The sequence below is a fragment of the Ovis aries genome, chromosome 1, assembly GCF_016772045.2.
Source record: "Ovis aries strain OAR_USU_Benz2616 breed Rambouillet chromosome 1, ARS-UI_Ramb_v3.0, whole genome shotgun sequence".
Classification (NCBI taxonomy): domain Eukaryota; kingdom Metazoa; phylum Chordata; class Mammalia; order Artiodactyla; family Bovidae; genus Ovis; species Ovis aries.
Genome location: NC_056054.1, coordinates 91219166 through 91235809, shown reverse-complemented (window position 1 = coordinate 91235809; position 16644 = coordinate 91219166). Strand labels below are relative to the sequence as shown.

Below are 16644 nucleotides of genomic sequence, written 5' to 3'. Positions count from 1 at the left end.
AGGATGGAAGTTTGCAGGATTTAGAAATAATGGGTAAAAGACTTCACCCCTAATTTTTCTGATTTTCAAGGGTCAACCCAGAGACTCTTCTGAGAGAAGAGCATATGCCTTAACCATGTATACAACAATTATGAAGGAAGAAGGGTTTGAGGTTTCATTTCTGTTTCCTCCTTTATCCATATGTAACCATCGTCCTGTCTCTCACTTTCTTCATATACTAGATCTTTATTCAGCAAAACCAAGGGATAATGCTTTTCTCTCCCTTTACCTGGATCAGCATCATTCCTCATTATCATGCCTCCATCATTTCCTAGCTTTTCACCTTTTCTTTGACCAACTGTTACACGCATGAGCTTTTATCACCTTCCTTCCATACATAATTCCCTATCATCAGTTCTAAGCAAAAGCCAAAACAAATGCTGGAAGAATGCACACAAAGACCCACAAGGGAGAGGGCAATGAATCAGGACAGGACCTCAAATTTTAATAATTGATTCTTATTTATGCTGTGTCATTTTGCAGTTCCTACAAACTCTGAAATCAAAAAGACCTTAATGAAGTATCCCTTGCCAAACACAATTCCTGATATGTGGTCAGTAATAATAGCTATTTTGCTGAGTAAATTACTGAGTGTTTATTCATGGTACTCAAAGCATCAGAATTCAGTAAACTATAGAATACAGTTTAAGAAATTTCAAAATAGCAGTCTTCACCTTTGGCCATGCATTTAACTGATTTTTTTTTCTATTATTGCTTTTGGAAACTCATTTGTATGAAATCTGTAAGTTGTCATCAAGTGATTAGCAAGTGGTTCTCTCTGGTGGGGGTGGGGGAGCTTCCCTATCAAAAGAAACCATAGAGGGTAAATTTTCTGATGTGAAATAGGGTTTCTACCTGATCAACCTCAGTGCTCCCAGAATGTCCAGTATAAACAAAAAGCATGGGCTTTGGAGCTTAATGTCACTAGGAATCCTAACTCTTCTAGTTATGAGGGTATGATAGTGGGTCTGTTCATGAGCCTCACTTATCTCATCCTTAAAATGGAGATGGTAATAATACCTTTTCTGTACCTCCCTCCTTCTGTCCATTGGAAAATTTCTTCAATGTTACTTTCAAACAATATCCTGAAATCCACTACCATTCATCTCTGCTGATAACTGTCTACAAAATAAGAAAGTCTCTGGAAGTAGAATATAGAATAATAACAAATATGGATTTGTCAGTCCTCTCTTGATTTAAAAGTACAGGTTTTAATTATGTATGTCCTGACTAAGAGCCTTGCAGAAAGAGACTGCTCTTTAGTGAACCAAAATTGCCTTGCTCATTCAGGTGCTTTTCTGTAAGGACATTAAGTCTCACTACTTGGTGGATTAAACAGAAAGGACTGAATCAAACTAAACACGGTAATGCTGTGTCTTCTACTGTGTCTTATCCTAGATCTCCCCTAGAAGATGCAGCTATTCAAAGGTCAGGACTAATGTTATTTGCTATAACATTTCATAATAATTTAAATAATTAAAAAATAAGCATTCTCTGATAAATTCATTTTTGTTTACTGAAAAGTCCGAGTCTCTCAGGAAGTGTAACCTCTAACCCCAAGGCTTGTGTTGACTCCAAAGCAAGTAAAACATGTGTTTTCCTCTTAAGTACATAGTTCTAAAACACGTCTATTATAGGAAATAATGTTGATTCATAAAATATTTCAATTATTTACTTGTAGATAAATCATTTTTTTTTCTTCTTCCGTTCTTCATTTCCTCCAAATATGTTTATCTATGTAATATCTTTGGGTATATAGATATACTTTTCCCTTGTGAAAGCTCTGATAGAAGAAAAGGGATGTCTTTCTCCCTTCAGCTGCTTGTGCTAAAGAAGTAACTCTGATTTGTATCCAAACGCAATGCAAAAACAGCAGTATCTCTCACTGCTGGAGGAGCTTCCTGACTGGTATTCTTGCTTCATTCTTGCCCCATTCTCCATCTGTTGCTTTCAAAAATATGTATCAGGTAGTACCACCCCAGTACACTAAAGCACTTTCCATAACACTTAGACTAAAACCCAAACTTCTTGCTCTGTAGGTCACATCTGATCCGACTCCTACCTCTGCCTCTGATCCCATCTCTTGTTCTCTTCCACCTGTACAGCTCTTGCTGATGTTCCTTGGGCATAGAGCTTATGGCCATCACGTGGTTTTGGTGCTGATGCTGCCCCCAGATCTTCACCTGGCCGGCTCCTTTTCATCTCTCAGGTCTTGAAGTGTCATTCCCACCGGGATACTTCCTTGACCTTTATCTGAACGGCTCCCCACCCCTATTAAACCAGTATTAATATTTTCTTCTTCCTTTTCTTTTTAAAAATTTTTAATTTATTTTTCTTTTTATTATTTATTTATTAATTTATTTGGCTGCACCAGTCTTAGTTGTGGCATGTGGGATCTTTAGTTGTAGCATGCAAACTTTTAGTTGGCGACACGTAAGATCTAGTTCCCTGACCAGGGATCAAATCCAGGCCCCCTGCATTGGGAGCGTGGAGTCTTAGCCACTGGACCACCAGGGAAGTTCCAGTCTTATTTTCTTCTTAACACATATCACGATTTGATATTTATTTATGTATACTGCCTCTCTCCTTTAGAATGTTGAGGTTCCATGTGGGTAGGACTTTTTCTATCTTGGTCACTATTTCATATCCCCAATGTCTAGAAAAGATGCCTGGCACATAGGCATTCATTAAATATTTGTTTAATGAACAAATGAATGAAGAGATTTATGGACACTAGTTTTCTCACTGGGATAGTTGCAAGTTATAGAGATAATATTTATACTGTATCTGCCAAACTTAAGCATTCAGTATTGGTCAGGTCAGCTCCTTGGGGGCTTTGAACTCTGCTTTATTCCCTCTTGGAGAGAAATAGTGTTTATTGAAGGAGGATTCCCTAAAGGATGTGCCATCCATCCATTCCTCCGGGTTAATTCATTTATTCATTCACCCGATGTTTATCGTTAAGAACCCGGTATGTGTTCTAGATAGCAGGGATAAAACAGTGAACAAAACAATCAAAAAGAAAAAAAAAGAATCCTAGAGTTTACATTCTGGTCCATGAGGCACACACTAACCTCAGTAGATAAATGATATCATGTGGAAGGTGCTCTGTGGAGAAAATGCAAGGCAGGGAAAGAGGGAGTAGTGGGCAAGGCAGTTGCAATTTTAAATAAGATGGTCAAGAATAGCCTCATTAAGCAAAACCTTGAAGTAGGCGAGGGAGCCATGTGGGTGGAAAAGATGGTGGGGAGAGGGAAGAAGTGAGGTGACTGTTTACAGGGTAGATTGGAGTAGCTGCAAGGAGGCCAGCATGCCTGGAGCAGAGTAAGTGAAGGGTGGGAGAGGAGGAGGAGGTGAGGCAATCTGGAAATCACAGAGGCCATGCAGACCACCAGGAGAACTTAGGTTTTTATTCTGAGTGAGCTGGAAAGCCGTTGGAGGATTTGAGCAGAGAAATAACATGCTATGACTTATACCATGGCTATCATGGGGACTCTATTTGGAGAAAAGGGGGACAGTGTTGGAAGCAGAGAGAACATTTAGGAGGCTATTGAAGAACTTGCACAAGAGACAAAGGTTGCTTGGACAAGTGTAGTAGAGGTTAAGACGGTGAAAGGAAGATTCAGGATATGTTTCAGGGTAGAGTCAACAGGATTTACTAAGACGCGGGTGGGAGGGGAAAGCAGTGAGAAAGGGAGAATATGAAACCAAGCTTACTAGGGACATGTAATAGGATTGCTTAGCAGTATGGAAGGCCATTCTGATGTTTGAAATCATGATTTTAAAATGAAACCAGACAGTATGATGGAATGATTTCTCCAGGAACATCTAGCTGCTCCAGTGCAGGCAAAGAGTAAATGAATATTATGGTTTATCCAGAACTGGAGTTTTTCAAGGCAAGGTTGAATGAGAGAAAGGGAGTGATATTATAAAGATGGATTGTAGGATACAGTTCAGTGAAGGAAGGAAGTGAAGCTCAGAGAGGGCTCATGAACAGTGAAACATTGGCAATGAAGATACTTGAGCAAGTCAGCTGGAGAAAAGAGGGTTTACATTTGAGAGTTCAAATGTAGTATAACTTCTATTAATGACGGGGTGGTAAGGTAGAGGGAAATGAGGTCTTTGGAAATGACGAGGTCGGAGACTCAGACACCGGAGCGCTGATATCATCCAGGGTGGAGACGGCATTCGGAAGGAGGACAGAGCAGGTGGAGATGTCGGGGGAGTGGCCCTCAGAAAGCGTGGTAACTCCACCCCTTTCCACATACCTTGCCCTGTGCGTTGGTTCCACCTGGCTGTTCCTGACTTATATCCTTTTATAATAAACTGATCTAGTGAGCAAGGTATTTCTCTGAGTTCTGTGCGTTGCTTTAGCAAACCAATCAAATCCAAAGAGGGGATCACTGAAACCTCCAATCTATTGTGGTCACTCAGAAACACAGCTGATGACCTGGACTTGCAATGGGCATCTCAGGTGGTGAGGGGACAGTCTTGTGAGACTGAAGCCTTAATCTGTAAGATCTGATGCTATCTCCAAGTGGACAGTCTCAGACCTGAATTGAATTGTAGGACACCCAAATGGTTAACACCATTGCTGGTTGGCAGGGAAACCCCTGGCTCCAGTTTAGGAACTGGATGCTCAGACCTTTTAGCAGGTTTTCTCCACACTTTATATTCCGGACTCCCTAAGCACCAGGAGTCTTGTTTCTCTCTCATGCTTTGTTTCTACAGAGTCTGGTTAGTAGGGGGAGTGGGCTTGACACAATCTTCTTCACTTCTCAAAAGCACACCTTTCAGAGAGCGCATTAAGGATGGGCCTGTAGCACTGGGGATGAACTTCATCCTCCACTCCCCAAAGTTATGAGAATTGATGAGAGGAGTCAGGACTGGTTAGATAGCCCTAATGCAGTGGTTGGCTTGTGTTTTAAAATCTCTCACTGGGCTGGGTCTCCACTGCTGTGCAAGGGCTACTCTCTAGTTGCGGTGCTTGGGCTTCCCACTGTGGCGGCTTCTCTTGTTGCGGGGCACAGGCTCTGGGCATGTGGGCTTTGGTAGTTGCAGCAGGCAGTCTCAGTAGCTGTGGTGCAGGGACTTAGTCCCCCCCACATCGTGTGGAATCTTCCCAGACTAGGACTTGAACCTGTGTCCCTGGCATTGGCAGGTGGATTCCTACTCACTGGACCACCAGGATAGTCCCAATAGTGTTTTGATTATGTAAATATTGCAAGGGAAAAACTAACCCAAGGTGAGCCAGAAGTTTTGTGTGATTGAAAGGTGATTCAGTAAGCTGTTTAGGAAAAGAACCAAGCCCAAGATTCTGGGAGCTTTCTGTGGTCTGGTGGGTCGAGGAGGTGTTCAAAGAGAAGGTTATCTAGGATTGAGATAGTCAAGGTGGAAGGGTACATCTAAATAAAAGCACTGTGACCAAAATAAAGACGAGCTTGGGGCTTCACTGGTGGTCTAGTGGTTGAGAATCTGCCTGCCAATGCAGGGAACACGGGTTGATCCCTGGTCTGGGAAGATACCACATGCCTCTGGGCAGCTAAGCCTATGCACGACAACTACTGAAGCCCACATGCCCCAGAGCCTGTACTCAACAGAAGCCACTGCAATGAGGAGCCCATGCACCACAACAAAGATTAGCCCCCATTCAGTACAACCAGAGAAAGCCCACTCCGAGAAAGCCCAGCAATGAAGACCTAGCACAGCCAAAAATAAATCAATCATCTGAAAAAAAAAAAAAAAGACAACATTCTGAGGATGAGAATCCCCCATGGGCAGTTGTAGACACAAATATTCTATAAGGGCAAGCAGAATCATTTTCTAGTGATGTAGATGGCATATCCCACAGAAGAGAAAGGGAAAAGTGCCAAGAACTCAAGACAAAACAGCTTGTGGTGGTGGTGCTCAGGGAGGGTGAGAGGTGGAAAGCAAGTAACAGGCCAAGGGCTATTCACCAGCAATTGCATTGAAAATTCACGCACATACAGGGAACTATATTCAAGATCCTTGATAAACCACAATGGAAAAGAATGTGAAAAAGAATGGTATGTATGTATGTATGTATGTATGTATGTATAACTGAATCACTTTGCTGTACAGTAGAAATTAATACATTATAAACCAACTATACTTCCATAAAACAATTTTTAAAAATGTGAACATGGACCTCCAGATGGAATTTCTCCTATTTATGAACCACTCCAAGAATGCAGAGGGAACTGTCCCCTTAGTGGACTTGAGATAAGAGAGCCCAGATCTGAATCCCGTTTCTTGAACAAGCAGACTCACTTATCTTCAGTTTCCTACCACGAAGGGCAGTCTGGTCACGTGTATGAGAGGATTGCCCAAGGCCAGTCAGGCAGATTTTCTTCCCTAAAGGGACTTATATCACTGTCAGTCTCCTTGTGGAAAAGTACAAGTTTTCTCACAGATCATGAAGCAAATAACTAATTGATCTCTAGGGAACTTTCTGTCTCCCAGTAAGTTGAAGCTTAATTGCAAGATCTTCACAGATCAATGGGGTCATCCTTAGACTAAAAATAAGTTGGCTTCTTAAAGATACATGCATTGGAGCATTTTTGTATGAGAGTGTTAAGAAATCAAATAATACAACTGCCAATCTCTACTATAAGCCAGAAAATTTGATTTAGAATAGTATGGAATCTTACCATTGTTAATACATAGACATGCCACCGACAACTACATTTCTCAAAGCCCTTTGCTTCTCACCCTCCGCCCACCATCTGAATTCATGTAAATCCCGCTTCAAGGAATACGTGTGACACAGCATGTGCCAAGAGTGGGCAAGTATCCTCGTGCTAGAAGATAACTCCCATCTGGGGGCCCTTGTACTGAAGACTGCCTTATCTCTCCCAGCCACCTTTGCATAGCACAGAAGTGAGACAGCAGAGGCTCCCAGACGAAGTCTAAACCTTGCCCACATAGCTTAGTAAATATTTATTAAGTACGCAAGGTGATTTTCCATGTGTTGACATCTACCATCCTAATAACATCATTTGAACTTAATGAGTCTTCGTGGTATTTTTAAATTTTATTTATTTTTGGCTGTGCTGGGTCTTCATTGCTGCCTGTGGGCTACTCTCTAGTTGTGTGCAGGCTTCTCATTGCAGTGGCTTCTCTTGCTGCGGAGCACGGGCTCTAGGGTCCACAGGCTTCAACAGTTGCAGCTCATGGGCTCAGTTGTTGGGGCTCCTGGTCTCTAGAGCACAGGCTCTATAGTTGCTTAGTTGCTCTGTGGTGTGTGGGATCTTCCTGGAGCAGGGATCAAACCCTTATCTCCTGCATTGGCAGGTGGATTCTTTACCACTGAGCCACCAGGGAAGCCCTTTCATAGTATTTTACTGCTACCCTCTTCTGCAGAAAAGGTAGTAAGGAAACCTCCTAGAGGGCAACTAGGCACCATTTGCATCAAGAACTTTATAAACTGTTGGGATTAGCAGATGCAAACTACTACATAGAGAATGGATAAACAAGGTCCTACTGTATAGCACTGGGAACTACACTCAATATCCTGTAATAAACCATAATGGAAAAGAATATGAAAAAGAATGGATACATATACGTATTTTTTCATATTCTTTTCCATTATATGTATATATGTATATATGCTGCTGCTGCTAAGTCGCTTCAGTTGCGTCCGGCTCTGTGCGACCCCATAGACGGCAGCCCACCAGGCTCCCCCGTCGCTGGGATTCTCCAGGCAAGAACACTGGAGTGGGTTGCCATTTCCTTCTCCAATGCATGAAGGTGAAAGAGAAAGTGAAGTCGCTCAGTCGTGTCTGACTCTTAGCGACCCCATGGACTGCAGCCTACCAGGCTCCTCCGTCCATGGGATTTTCCAGGCAAGAGTACTGCAGTGGGGTGCCATTGCCTTCTCTGATATGTATATATATGTGTATACATATGTATAACTGAATCACTTTGCTGTACAGCAGAAGTTAACACAACATCGGAAATCAACTACACTTAAAACTAAATTACAAAACCTTAAAACTGTTATCCCACTTCCAGCAATTAAGTCCAAGAAAATAAACACAAATGCCATGACATAGGCATAAGGATATTCATTGCAATATGTATAACTGTGAAAGAAAGAGTACACAAAATGATAAATAAAACAAATAGTTTAATTAAGGTATACCCACAATAGGGTATTATAAAACTATTAAAATGACATTTTGTATGAGAAAGGGCTTAAGATATTAAAGTGAAATGCAGGATATAAAACTGTATACAATATTACCCCAATTTGGAAAAAAAATGTACATTTAATATATTTGCACACACAGAAAAAGACTAGAAGACAACTGATCCACATGGAAGAAGTTTGATTTTTTTCCTTCTTTATAGTTTATGACCTCCAAAGTTTATTTTATCAGAGAATAATTTTAAGAACCAGAGGCTAAGAGAACCAATATTTGAAATACCCAGCATGTGGAAGGCACTGAGCTAGGAATCTGACCAATTATCTAAGGTCCATAGCAGTCAGGAGAGGTCAGGTAGCCCTAGTGGTCAAGAACCCGCCTGTCAATGCAGGAGACACGAGAGATGTGGTTTCGATCCCTGGGTCAGGAAGATCCCCTGGAGACGGAAATGGCAACCCACTCCAGTATTCTTGTCTGGGAAATCCCATGGACAGGTGCTGCAGTCTATGGGGTTGCAAAGAGTCAGACACGACTGAGCACACACACAAGCATCTCAATGCCTGGTTTACAGATGAGAAACTGAGGCTCTGTTACGGAAGCCTGGGATCTCTATTTGCCCAGGCCTTGGACTCATGCCCAGGACAGTGCCCACGTCCCCTGCTGCCCCACAGGCCTCACCAGTATGGTTCCTAGTAGGCCCACGGGAGGGTTGCAGTGAAGGTCACTGACAAAACAGAACTGTGTATAGCTTGCCCTAGAGAAAGGCCTTATTTTGCTTTCTAAACTCTTCATATCTTCCTCCAGAAATAGACAATTTCCTCCCCTCTGCAAAAGAAACACAGGCCTCGTCACTGGGAAGGTTTGAGCTCCACTGTGAAACAAGTTTTTATCCATGTGTCCAGCTCCACATGCCTGTGCCCTCTGAGACCATGCTATCGGCTGTCGTGCTTCTTGGTTTGGCATTTTGTCAGGCTGTGAGCAGAAGGACAGGGCAGAATGTCACACCCCCACCCCTTCCACCAGCTGGCTTCTTGGTCTCTGCCCTGGATACTAAAACCAACAGGCTGTGTCCTCTGGCTATCAACCTGAGGACGAGGGGAGATAGAGCGGAAGGGGGGACAGCAAATATCCCAGTTATGTGACCAATCGGGACTACCTGGCAGCATATTTGATCTTCTGTAACCTTATTCTGCCACACAGTTGGGGCCTCCAGGCGGCTGGGAGGCCCATTCTAACCCTCAGCCTAACTGTCGGCTGAGTCCCAGGTACTGCCTTGGTGAGGGGCGTCCAGTCCCCCCAGCTGGCTCTCTTCCAGGTAGGTCCCCAGGGACACTAACTGCAAACTCTCATGGAGGAGAGGTGGAATTTTTCTCCACTTTTCTAAGGACATTCATCACTTCCTGTTCCCTCCCTGAGGCAGAGACAGGAAGTGACTTAGATGGGGTCAGTGACATTCAGGACTGGAGCAAGCTGCCTGGGTCACCACTCTATCTTCCTGCACCACAGTTCCTGAATTAAAGAAGAGAACTACCTAGGGGCTTTTATCTAGGAAGAGACAGAAGGGGAAAAAAAAAAAAAAAAGAGAGACAGAAGGGGACATGGGGAATGACACATGACATGCCAAACAGGGGGAATAAACTGGTCCTTTCTGAAAAGACCCTTCATCTCTCTCTGCAGTCACAAAAGGGGACTACATGTTCCAAAAGGTTACAGAAATACTGGGTTAAACAAAGTTTAAAAGTTCCTATAGGACTTCTCAGAACTTTTAAGTGCTCTCAAATACTGTAAGGTATTATAATGGAAAGTGTTTCTTAAATACCAGTCAATTAGAGAACCAAGGATTCCATAAGCACCAGGAGTCCAATGAACACACCTTGAGAAGTGTTGTTACAGGGTGGGCCTGTAACACAGAAAAGGCCCCAAATAAGCCATCTACCACTATCTTCAAAAGTACAGTAGGGCTGTGGCACTGCCATTTGTTAGTGGTGGAAATACAGAGTGCTAACTTTGAAAATAAACAACTCTTGATGCATTTTTAAAAAAGTGCAGTCGGATCAAGCAAGGTTGTCATTCTGTACTCTCCCGTCTGTACTCAAGAGTTTGTGGTATTTTTCCACTTGCTGGTCGAAGACCCTGGAAGAAAATCCTGTCTGGATAAAGTTCACTGGAGTCAGAAGGTATTTGAGTGCCAGGCCCCTGCACTCAGAAGCCAGAAGAGGGGCAGCCTCACTGCTGGGAGACAGGGGAGAATCCTGGCCCATCCAGGCTCTCTGGTTCTCTGTGCCTGCCAAGGCCACACTGTCTCCCATGGGTACCAAGTAGGGCCCTACACCAATTTCCTCCCCAGTTTCCAGAGAAGGAAATTTCTCATTTGTAGACTTTAAGTGTACCGGAAAATCTGAAGGGGTAGTTACTATAGTCATCATCTTCTGGGACTCAGAGGAAGGGACTGCCCCCTCCCCTTCTCGGCTGCAGACATCTGGGAACGACTGCTTCTTGATTTGCAAAGGATGGCGGGAGGGCTGCTTCTCAAGCTCCCCAGCCAGGTTCTCATTCTTGGTCTTCTTTGAGTCCCTGTCAGCTTGAGAGTGATCAGCATCTTCCTCAAGGGATTCAAACACGACACCCTGGGTTCTCAGTCTCTTGAGCTTCCTTTCTAAAAACAGCCAGAGAAAACTTGGATTTCTGGAGGAGGAACTCATGTATTGCTGTACAGAGTCTGGAATCAGGGGCACAGAGAGCCTGGGGCTCAAGCTGTCCTGGAAGTAGTCCCTACAGGGTTGTCGCCGGACAATGGGCACCACCTGGCAAGGTTTTAGTGCTGCAACAAAGACACGGAGCTCTGAGTAGGAGGAATGGTCAGAGTAAGGGATGACGTGGATATCCGGGTGGGAGCGGTAGATCTTCCGGCTGGTGGGGAGGATGGCAATGGTAGGGTGGGTCTGGTTCCAACGCAGCATGGCGGAATGGCAGATCTCCATGTGGTCCACAGCATGGATGCGGCCAGCCTTCTCCTCCACTGTGAACACATCTGCCAGGCCCAGCAGCTGTACCAATTCCAGGCGCCGAGGACTCAGTACCACCCAGGTCTGAAACTCCAGGGCCAGCCGCTCCAGCAGTGACTCTTTTCCCAGGCTGTAGAGTCCTGAATAATGTTAAAGAGATTGGGGAAACTAACAAAGGAAGACAATGAAGCTATGTTACTGTAGTTGTTCGGTTGCTAAATCATGTCCAACTCTTTTGTGACACCTCATGGACTGTAGCCCGCCAGGCTCCTCTGTCCATGGGATTTCCCAGGCAAGAATCCTGGAGTGGGTAGCCACTTCCTCCTCCAGGGGATCTTCCTCACACAGGGACTGAACCCGCGTCTCCCACACTGGCAGGTGGATTCTTTACCACTGAGCCACCAGAGAAGCCACAGTGAAGCTATGTGCTTAGTCGCTCAGTCGTGTCAGACTCTGCGACCCTGAGGACTGAGGTCCACCAGGCTCCTCTGTCCGTGGAGGATTCTCCAGGCAAGAACACTGGAGTGGGTTGCCATGCCCTCCTTAATGAAGCTATGGGGGAATCCTAATAAGTCAACCAAGTGTTTTAATAAAAATACACAAAGTTAATGGGACTATCCCCTGTTTGTATATCAGGAAGGAGGTGCATGTGAGCTAGGTATATGGAGGATGGGGCTTCCCAGGAGGCTCAGTGGTAGAGTCCACCTGCCAATCTAGGAGACGCAGGCAGTTGGGACAATCCCCTGGAGGAGGAAATGGCAACGCACTCCAGTATTCCTGCCTGGAGAATCCCATGGACAGAGGAGCCTGGCGGGCTACAGTCCATGGAGTCACAGAGGGTGGGATGGGACTGAGCACAGATGGAGGATGGGGTAGGGAGAAAGCTCACACAGAATCCACTCATTGATTCAGTTCAGCAAAGGAGAGCACCTACCAAGCGTTTAGCACTGTGAAAACAAACAACAATCTCAGCCCTCAGGGAGTGTCATCTACATGAGGATCCAGAAAAAATGCATGTTAGAGACATGCACACAGTATTATGGGGTACAGAGAAGTATCTACCAGTTGATGGAGTTAGGGAAAGCTTCCTGATAACAAACACTTAGCTGAGTCCTAAATGATGGGTCCAAGTTAATCTGCCAAGGGAAGGGGATGGCAGAGAACATTTTAAGAGAGGTCATTTTGGTGTTTCTAAGGCAGAAAGAAATGGGTAAGAAAGGACACTAGAGAGGTGAGCAAGGGCCATATAACAGAGGGCTTTGCATGTACTGCTAGGGAGCTTGGATTTGATTCTGTTAAGTAAAGGTGAGTCATGGAGGAGTTGAAAGCAGGAAAATGGCTAATTCAAATCACAGGATCAGAGCAGGGTTTTAGGGGAAAAAAAAAAAAGTGGCAGCAATGTTATTCGAAGGCCTGGACAAGACTATATTGAAAGCAGAAGTACCAGTTAGAAGGTCCAAATAGTACTTCGAGAGAAAGAAATGGAGGCCTGAATTTGGATAATGCTTATGATAACAGATATAGGAGATGCTATTTAAACAGTTGTTCACAAACCTTTTCTGAGGGTGTGTTTCAAGTCTACAGTCAGATTGTGCCCTCCTTTAAAGAACCTATATTTCCTTTATATCCACTTTATTCCTCATCATGGTTCAAAATCTCACTCTTTGGGCACAAATGTAGCTGATTTCTCTCTCCCTATCCCCCCTTACCCTTTTTAAAAAAAAACTTATCCTAGGCCCTTTACTACTAGACTTTAAACCCTCATATTTTATTCATTTTTCTATTCCCACTGCCTATCAGAATATTTGACACATAGTATGGGCTTATTGTATATCTGAAAAGTTAATCAAGCCCTTCTGTAGTACCCTCCTAGCCAGCTATGCTCCTCTAGGAAAATTCTGTGTTAAAAACTCTGAGAAGACTTAGGACTGGTATTTCTTCATGAAGTCAAGCAATCCTGAAAGAGACTATCTCTCCATCAATTTGGTGTCACTCTAGAAGGTATACAATTTGTTTTCAATGCCTCTGTTTTAGCCTATTTTGAAACTCCTTTCAGAGCTGGGGCATATCCTTTTAAAATATTCATCATGGTGGCAAATCTTCCTTTTGTGGATTTATTACAATTTTGGAAACAATCAAAAAAGTCATTTGGCTTCCCTGGTGGTCCAGTGCCTAAGACTCCGTGCTTCCAATGCAGGGGGCCTGGGTTCAATCCCTAGTCAGGGAACTAGATCCCAAATGCCACAGCTAAGACCCATCACAGCTAAATAAATTAAAATGTTTAAAAAAGGTATTTGGAATTAAATCTATTACATTTAAAAAAATAAAAACTGATTTTCATAAACTATCTCAAAAGGCAATTCCAGCTGCAATTTCAATGTATCTAATTACAAGCTTAACACTCACTTGAGTATCTACATTCTGATAAACTGTATTCACTTTCTAATAAATATCAAATAATATCAAATAAATATCAATAAATATCAAATTCCTCTATCAGGCATTAATCTAGGCATCTGGCAGATATCCGTAAGTGAAACAAAGAGCCTGTTTATTGTGAAATTTCCATTCTAGCAGGGGAAGACACAAACACATAAGGCTTCTTCCCACCTCCAACCATGCTCTCAAGGAATAAACGTGTGTGTGGCAGAAGTGGGGATAGGCAATCAACAATAAGCAACAATACAGGAAAACATGAAGTCTGTGGGAAGTTGAGTACCATGAAAAAGTGAAAAAGTTGAATTGGCTTAGGGGATCTGAGGTTGGGAATGTGGGAGCAGAGATGTACTTTTAAATAATGTCAGGGTAGATTTCATGGAGAAAAAGAGATCTGCACAAAGACATGAAAGATGTAAGAACCCCCAAAGAACCTAGATTCACTAGTTCCATGAGTGAGAGAAAAAGGAAAACCCTCACCAATTTTTACGTTATGTTGTGGATGCTTTCGAATGAGGTCAACAATCTGGCGGGCAGCTTCTTCTCGGGAAGGAAGAACTAGGTCTGGGTTGTAATTGGTATTGTCTAGGTATAAGGTATGAATCTGTTTCCCCAGTCTCAGGGCTGGCTCCTTCAGCATGGATGGTGTATACCGAAAATCACCTGGGAAAAAAATATGGGAGGCATAGTCAGAGACAAAAGCATAGAAGACAAGCCTCTCCCAATTCCAACAGCAGATGGGCATTTGCCTATTGGCATCTTGGAAAAAACTAGAGTCTAGTAGTGATCTAATGTAGCAGAGTTTCTTTGTGGCAATGTCTCCATCATGCTCCTGCATTTTCATTACTCTTTGCAAAGTGGGTGTTCTTTGGAAGGAATGATACTAAAGCTGAAACTCCAGTACTTTGGCCACCTCATGCGAAGAGTTGACTCATTGGAAAAGACTCTGATGCTGGGAGGGATAGGGGGCAGGAGGAAAAGGGGATGACAGAGGATGAGATGGCTGGATGGCATCACCAACTCAATGGACGTGAGTTTGAGTGAACTCTGGGAGTTGGTGATGGACAGGGAGGCCTGGCGTGCTGTGATTCATGGGGTTGCAAAGAGTTGGACACAACTGAGCAACTTAACTGAACTGAACTGTACCCTTAAAGAATGGAAAATTAATTGAGAAAGGGTCATTGTGCTCATGTGACATGAAGCTAGGAAGCCTCCAGGCTTCTACTATGAATCAAAACTACTCAAGAAAAGTAATGTTGGGAATTTTCTGGCAGTCCAGGATTCAGTGCTTTCATTGCTGGCAGGACTGGTTCAATCCCAGGTTGGGGAACTAAGATCTTGAAAACCATAGTGCTAGGTCAAAAAAAAAAAAAAAAAAAAAAAGAGTGTCTAGGCTGGGAAAGTGGGAAGGACCCCTCTGGAAGCCCACCTGTGTAGAGGATGGTTCCAAAGTATCCTTCAAAGAGAAACATGACAGAGCCAGGGCAGTGATTGGCATCCAAGAGGGTGACCGTCATGGTCTCTCGCCCAACTTCATCTAGAGGCAGGACATGGCTCTCACCAACCTCCAGGGCTCGGATCCACTGCTTAGATACCTGAAGAAACAGCAGGTCATCCCAGGAAACACAGACGCCTCTCCCTGATACCTCCCTGGATGAGAAGCTGTGATAGGGACCACAGTCCTCTCTTCCTCCTCCCTCTCTCTACCCCATCCTTCCTAGAAGGCTAAATTTAGAGTCCAGAAAGCAAGTCTACTCAACCATTCCTCAACTTTCCAAATCATAATAACCCCTTGGAGTGCTGTGCTCAGTCACTCAGTCGTGGCCAACTCTTTGCCACCCCATGGACTGTAGCCCACTAGATTCCTCTGTCCATAGAATTCTCCAGGCAAGAATACTGGAGTGTGTTACCACACCCTTCTCCAGGGGATTTTCCCGACCCCGGGATCGGACCCAGGTCTCCCGAATTGCAGGCGGATTCTTTACCGTCTGAGCCACCAGGGTAGCCCTTGGGGGGTACCTGTGAAAAAAATTCCAGCCAGATTTCCAGGACTACATCAGCTATGTCTACTGATTCAAACGCTGGAGGAGGGAGGCACTGGAGAATCTTACTCAGAACATTAGATGAATTCTTAGGAGCCAAGTTTGGAAAACACTGGCCTAGCTTATGTGAAGAAGTAGGAACAGTTTCCTTGAAAGGCCTAGAAGTCCTCCCCAGTTTTATCCGGGAAACATCCCAAGCCGGACAGTTAGAAACCACTCTTGTTCTGGGTTTAATATATGCACTTCTGGGTTCCCCAAAACTGTCGCTTTTGTAAAAATCAATTCTCCTGGCCACAACTCTATGACTCCAAGGCTGACAGATCGGAAGACCCCACCCAGATGCCAGGACTAATTCTCCGAGGCCGACTCCAGCCCCCCGTACCTGTAGGTGACGGTGCAAGAGGTAAGCCGTGATTGGGGAGCAGTAGAGGGGCCGGGTCCAGGTGCTAGTCAGACCCACCGTGTGGTCCGAATGCATGTGGGTCAAGAAGAAGAGTCGGGCGGAGCCAGCCCGGCGCAGGCTCCAAAAATCCACAGCGATGGGCGTATGAGGGATCAAGACCCCGTTCATGGTGGCGGGGTTCGAGTCACCAGTGGGTTCATGGGAACAGAGCTCCTGTGTGAGGCTCCTACCATGCCGCCCTGAAAAAAAACATGCTCGGGCAAGAACAGGGCTAGAGACCGTAAGGAAAAGCCAGCCCAGTGAGGGAACGAATGGCGAGATTGGGCAGAAAGAAGGAAGTGACCTTGCTGGTAGGAGTTTGGATGGAATCTCAAACCGCAGAAGGCGCCCAACCGAGCGCCACTCCCCCGAACGCGCAGGACCAGGGGCAGAAGCCCGGCACTCAAAGCGCGCGCTGCTGGGCGGAGACAGGCCGAAGTAGTCAACTTCCGATTGCCCGCAGCAGCTCCGCCACAGGGAGCCGCGCAGCAGCGCCGGGAGGTGAGAGGTTG

General features: G+C 44.6%; 1 protein-coding gene across 2 annotated transcripts; it reads right to left on the bottom strand.

Moving 5' to 3' along the window:
• Nucleotides 1-8168: 8168 nt before the first annotated feature.
• DCLRE1B (DNA cross-link repair 1B) lies at nt 8169-16510 on the bottom strand. Of its 2 annotated transcripts, XM_004002347.6 has the most exons (4): nt 16073-16510; nt 15078-15243; nt 14129-14311; nt 8169-11352 (listed from the first exon to the last, which is right to left on the bottom strand). In XM_004002347.6, exons 1-4 carry the CDS (start codon nt 16259-16261, stop codon nt 10262-10264), a joined length of 1629 nt encoding a protein of 542 aa, XP_004002396.2. In that variant the 5' UTR covers nt 16262-16510; the 3' UTR covers nt 8169-10261. The 2 variants fall into 2 exon arrangements, with proteins under 2 accessions (XP_004002396.2, XP_042108754.1); XM_042252820.2 differs by lacking the exon at nt 15078-15243 and having other exon boundaries at nt 16073-16251.
• Nucleotides 16511-16644: the final 134 nt, after the last annotated feature.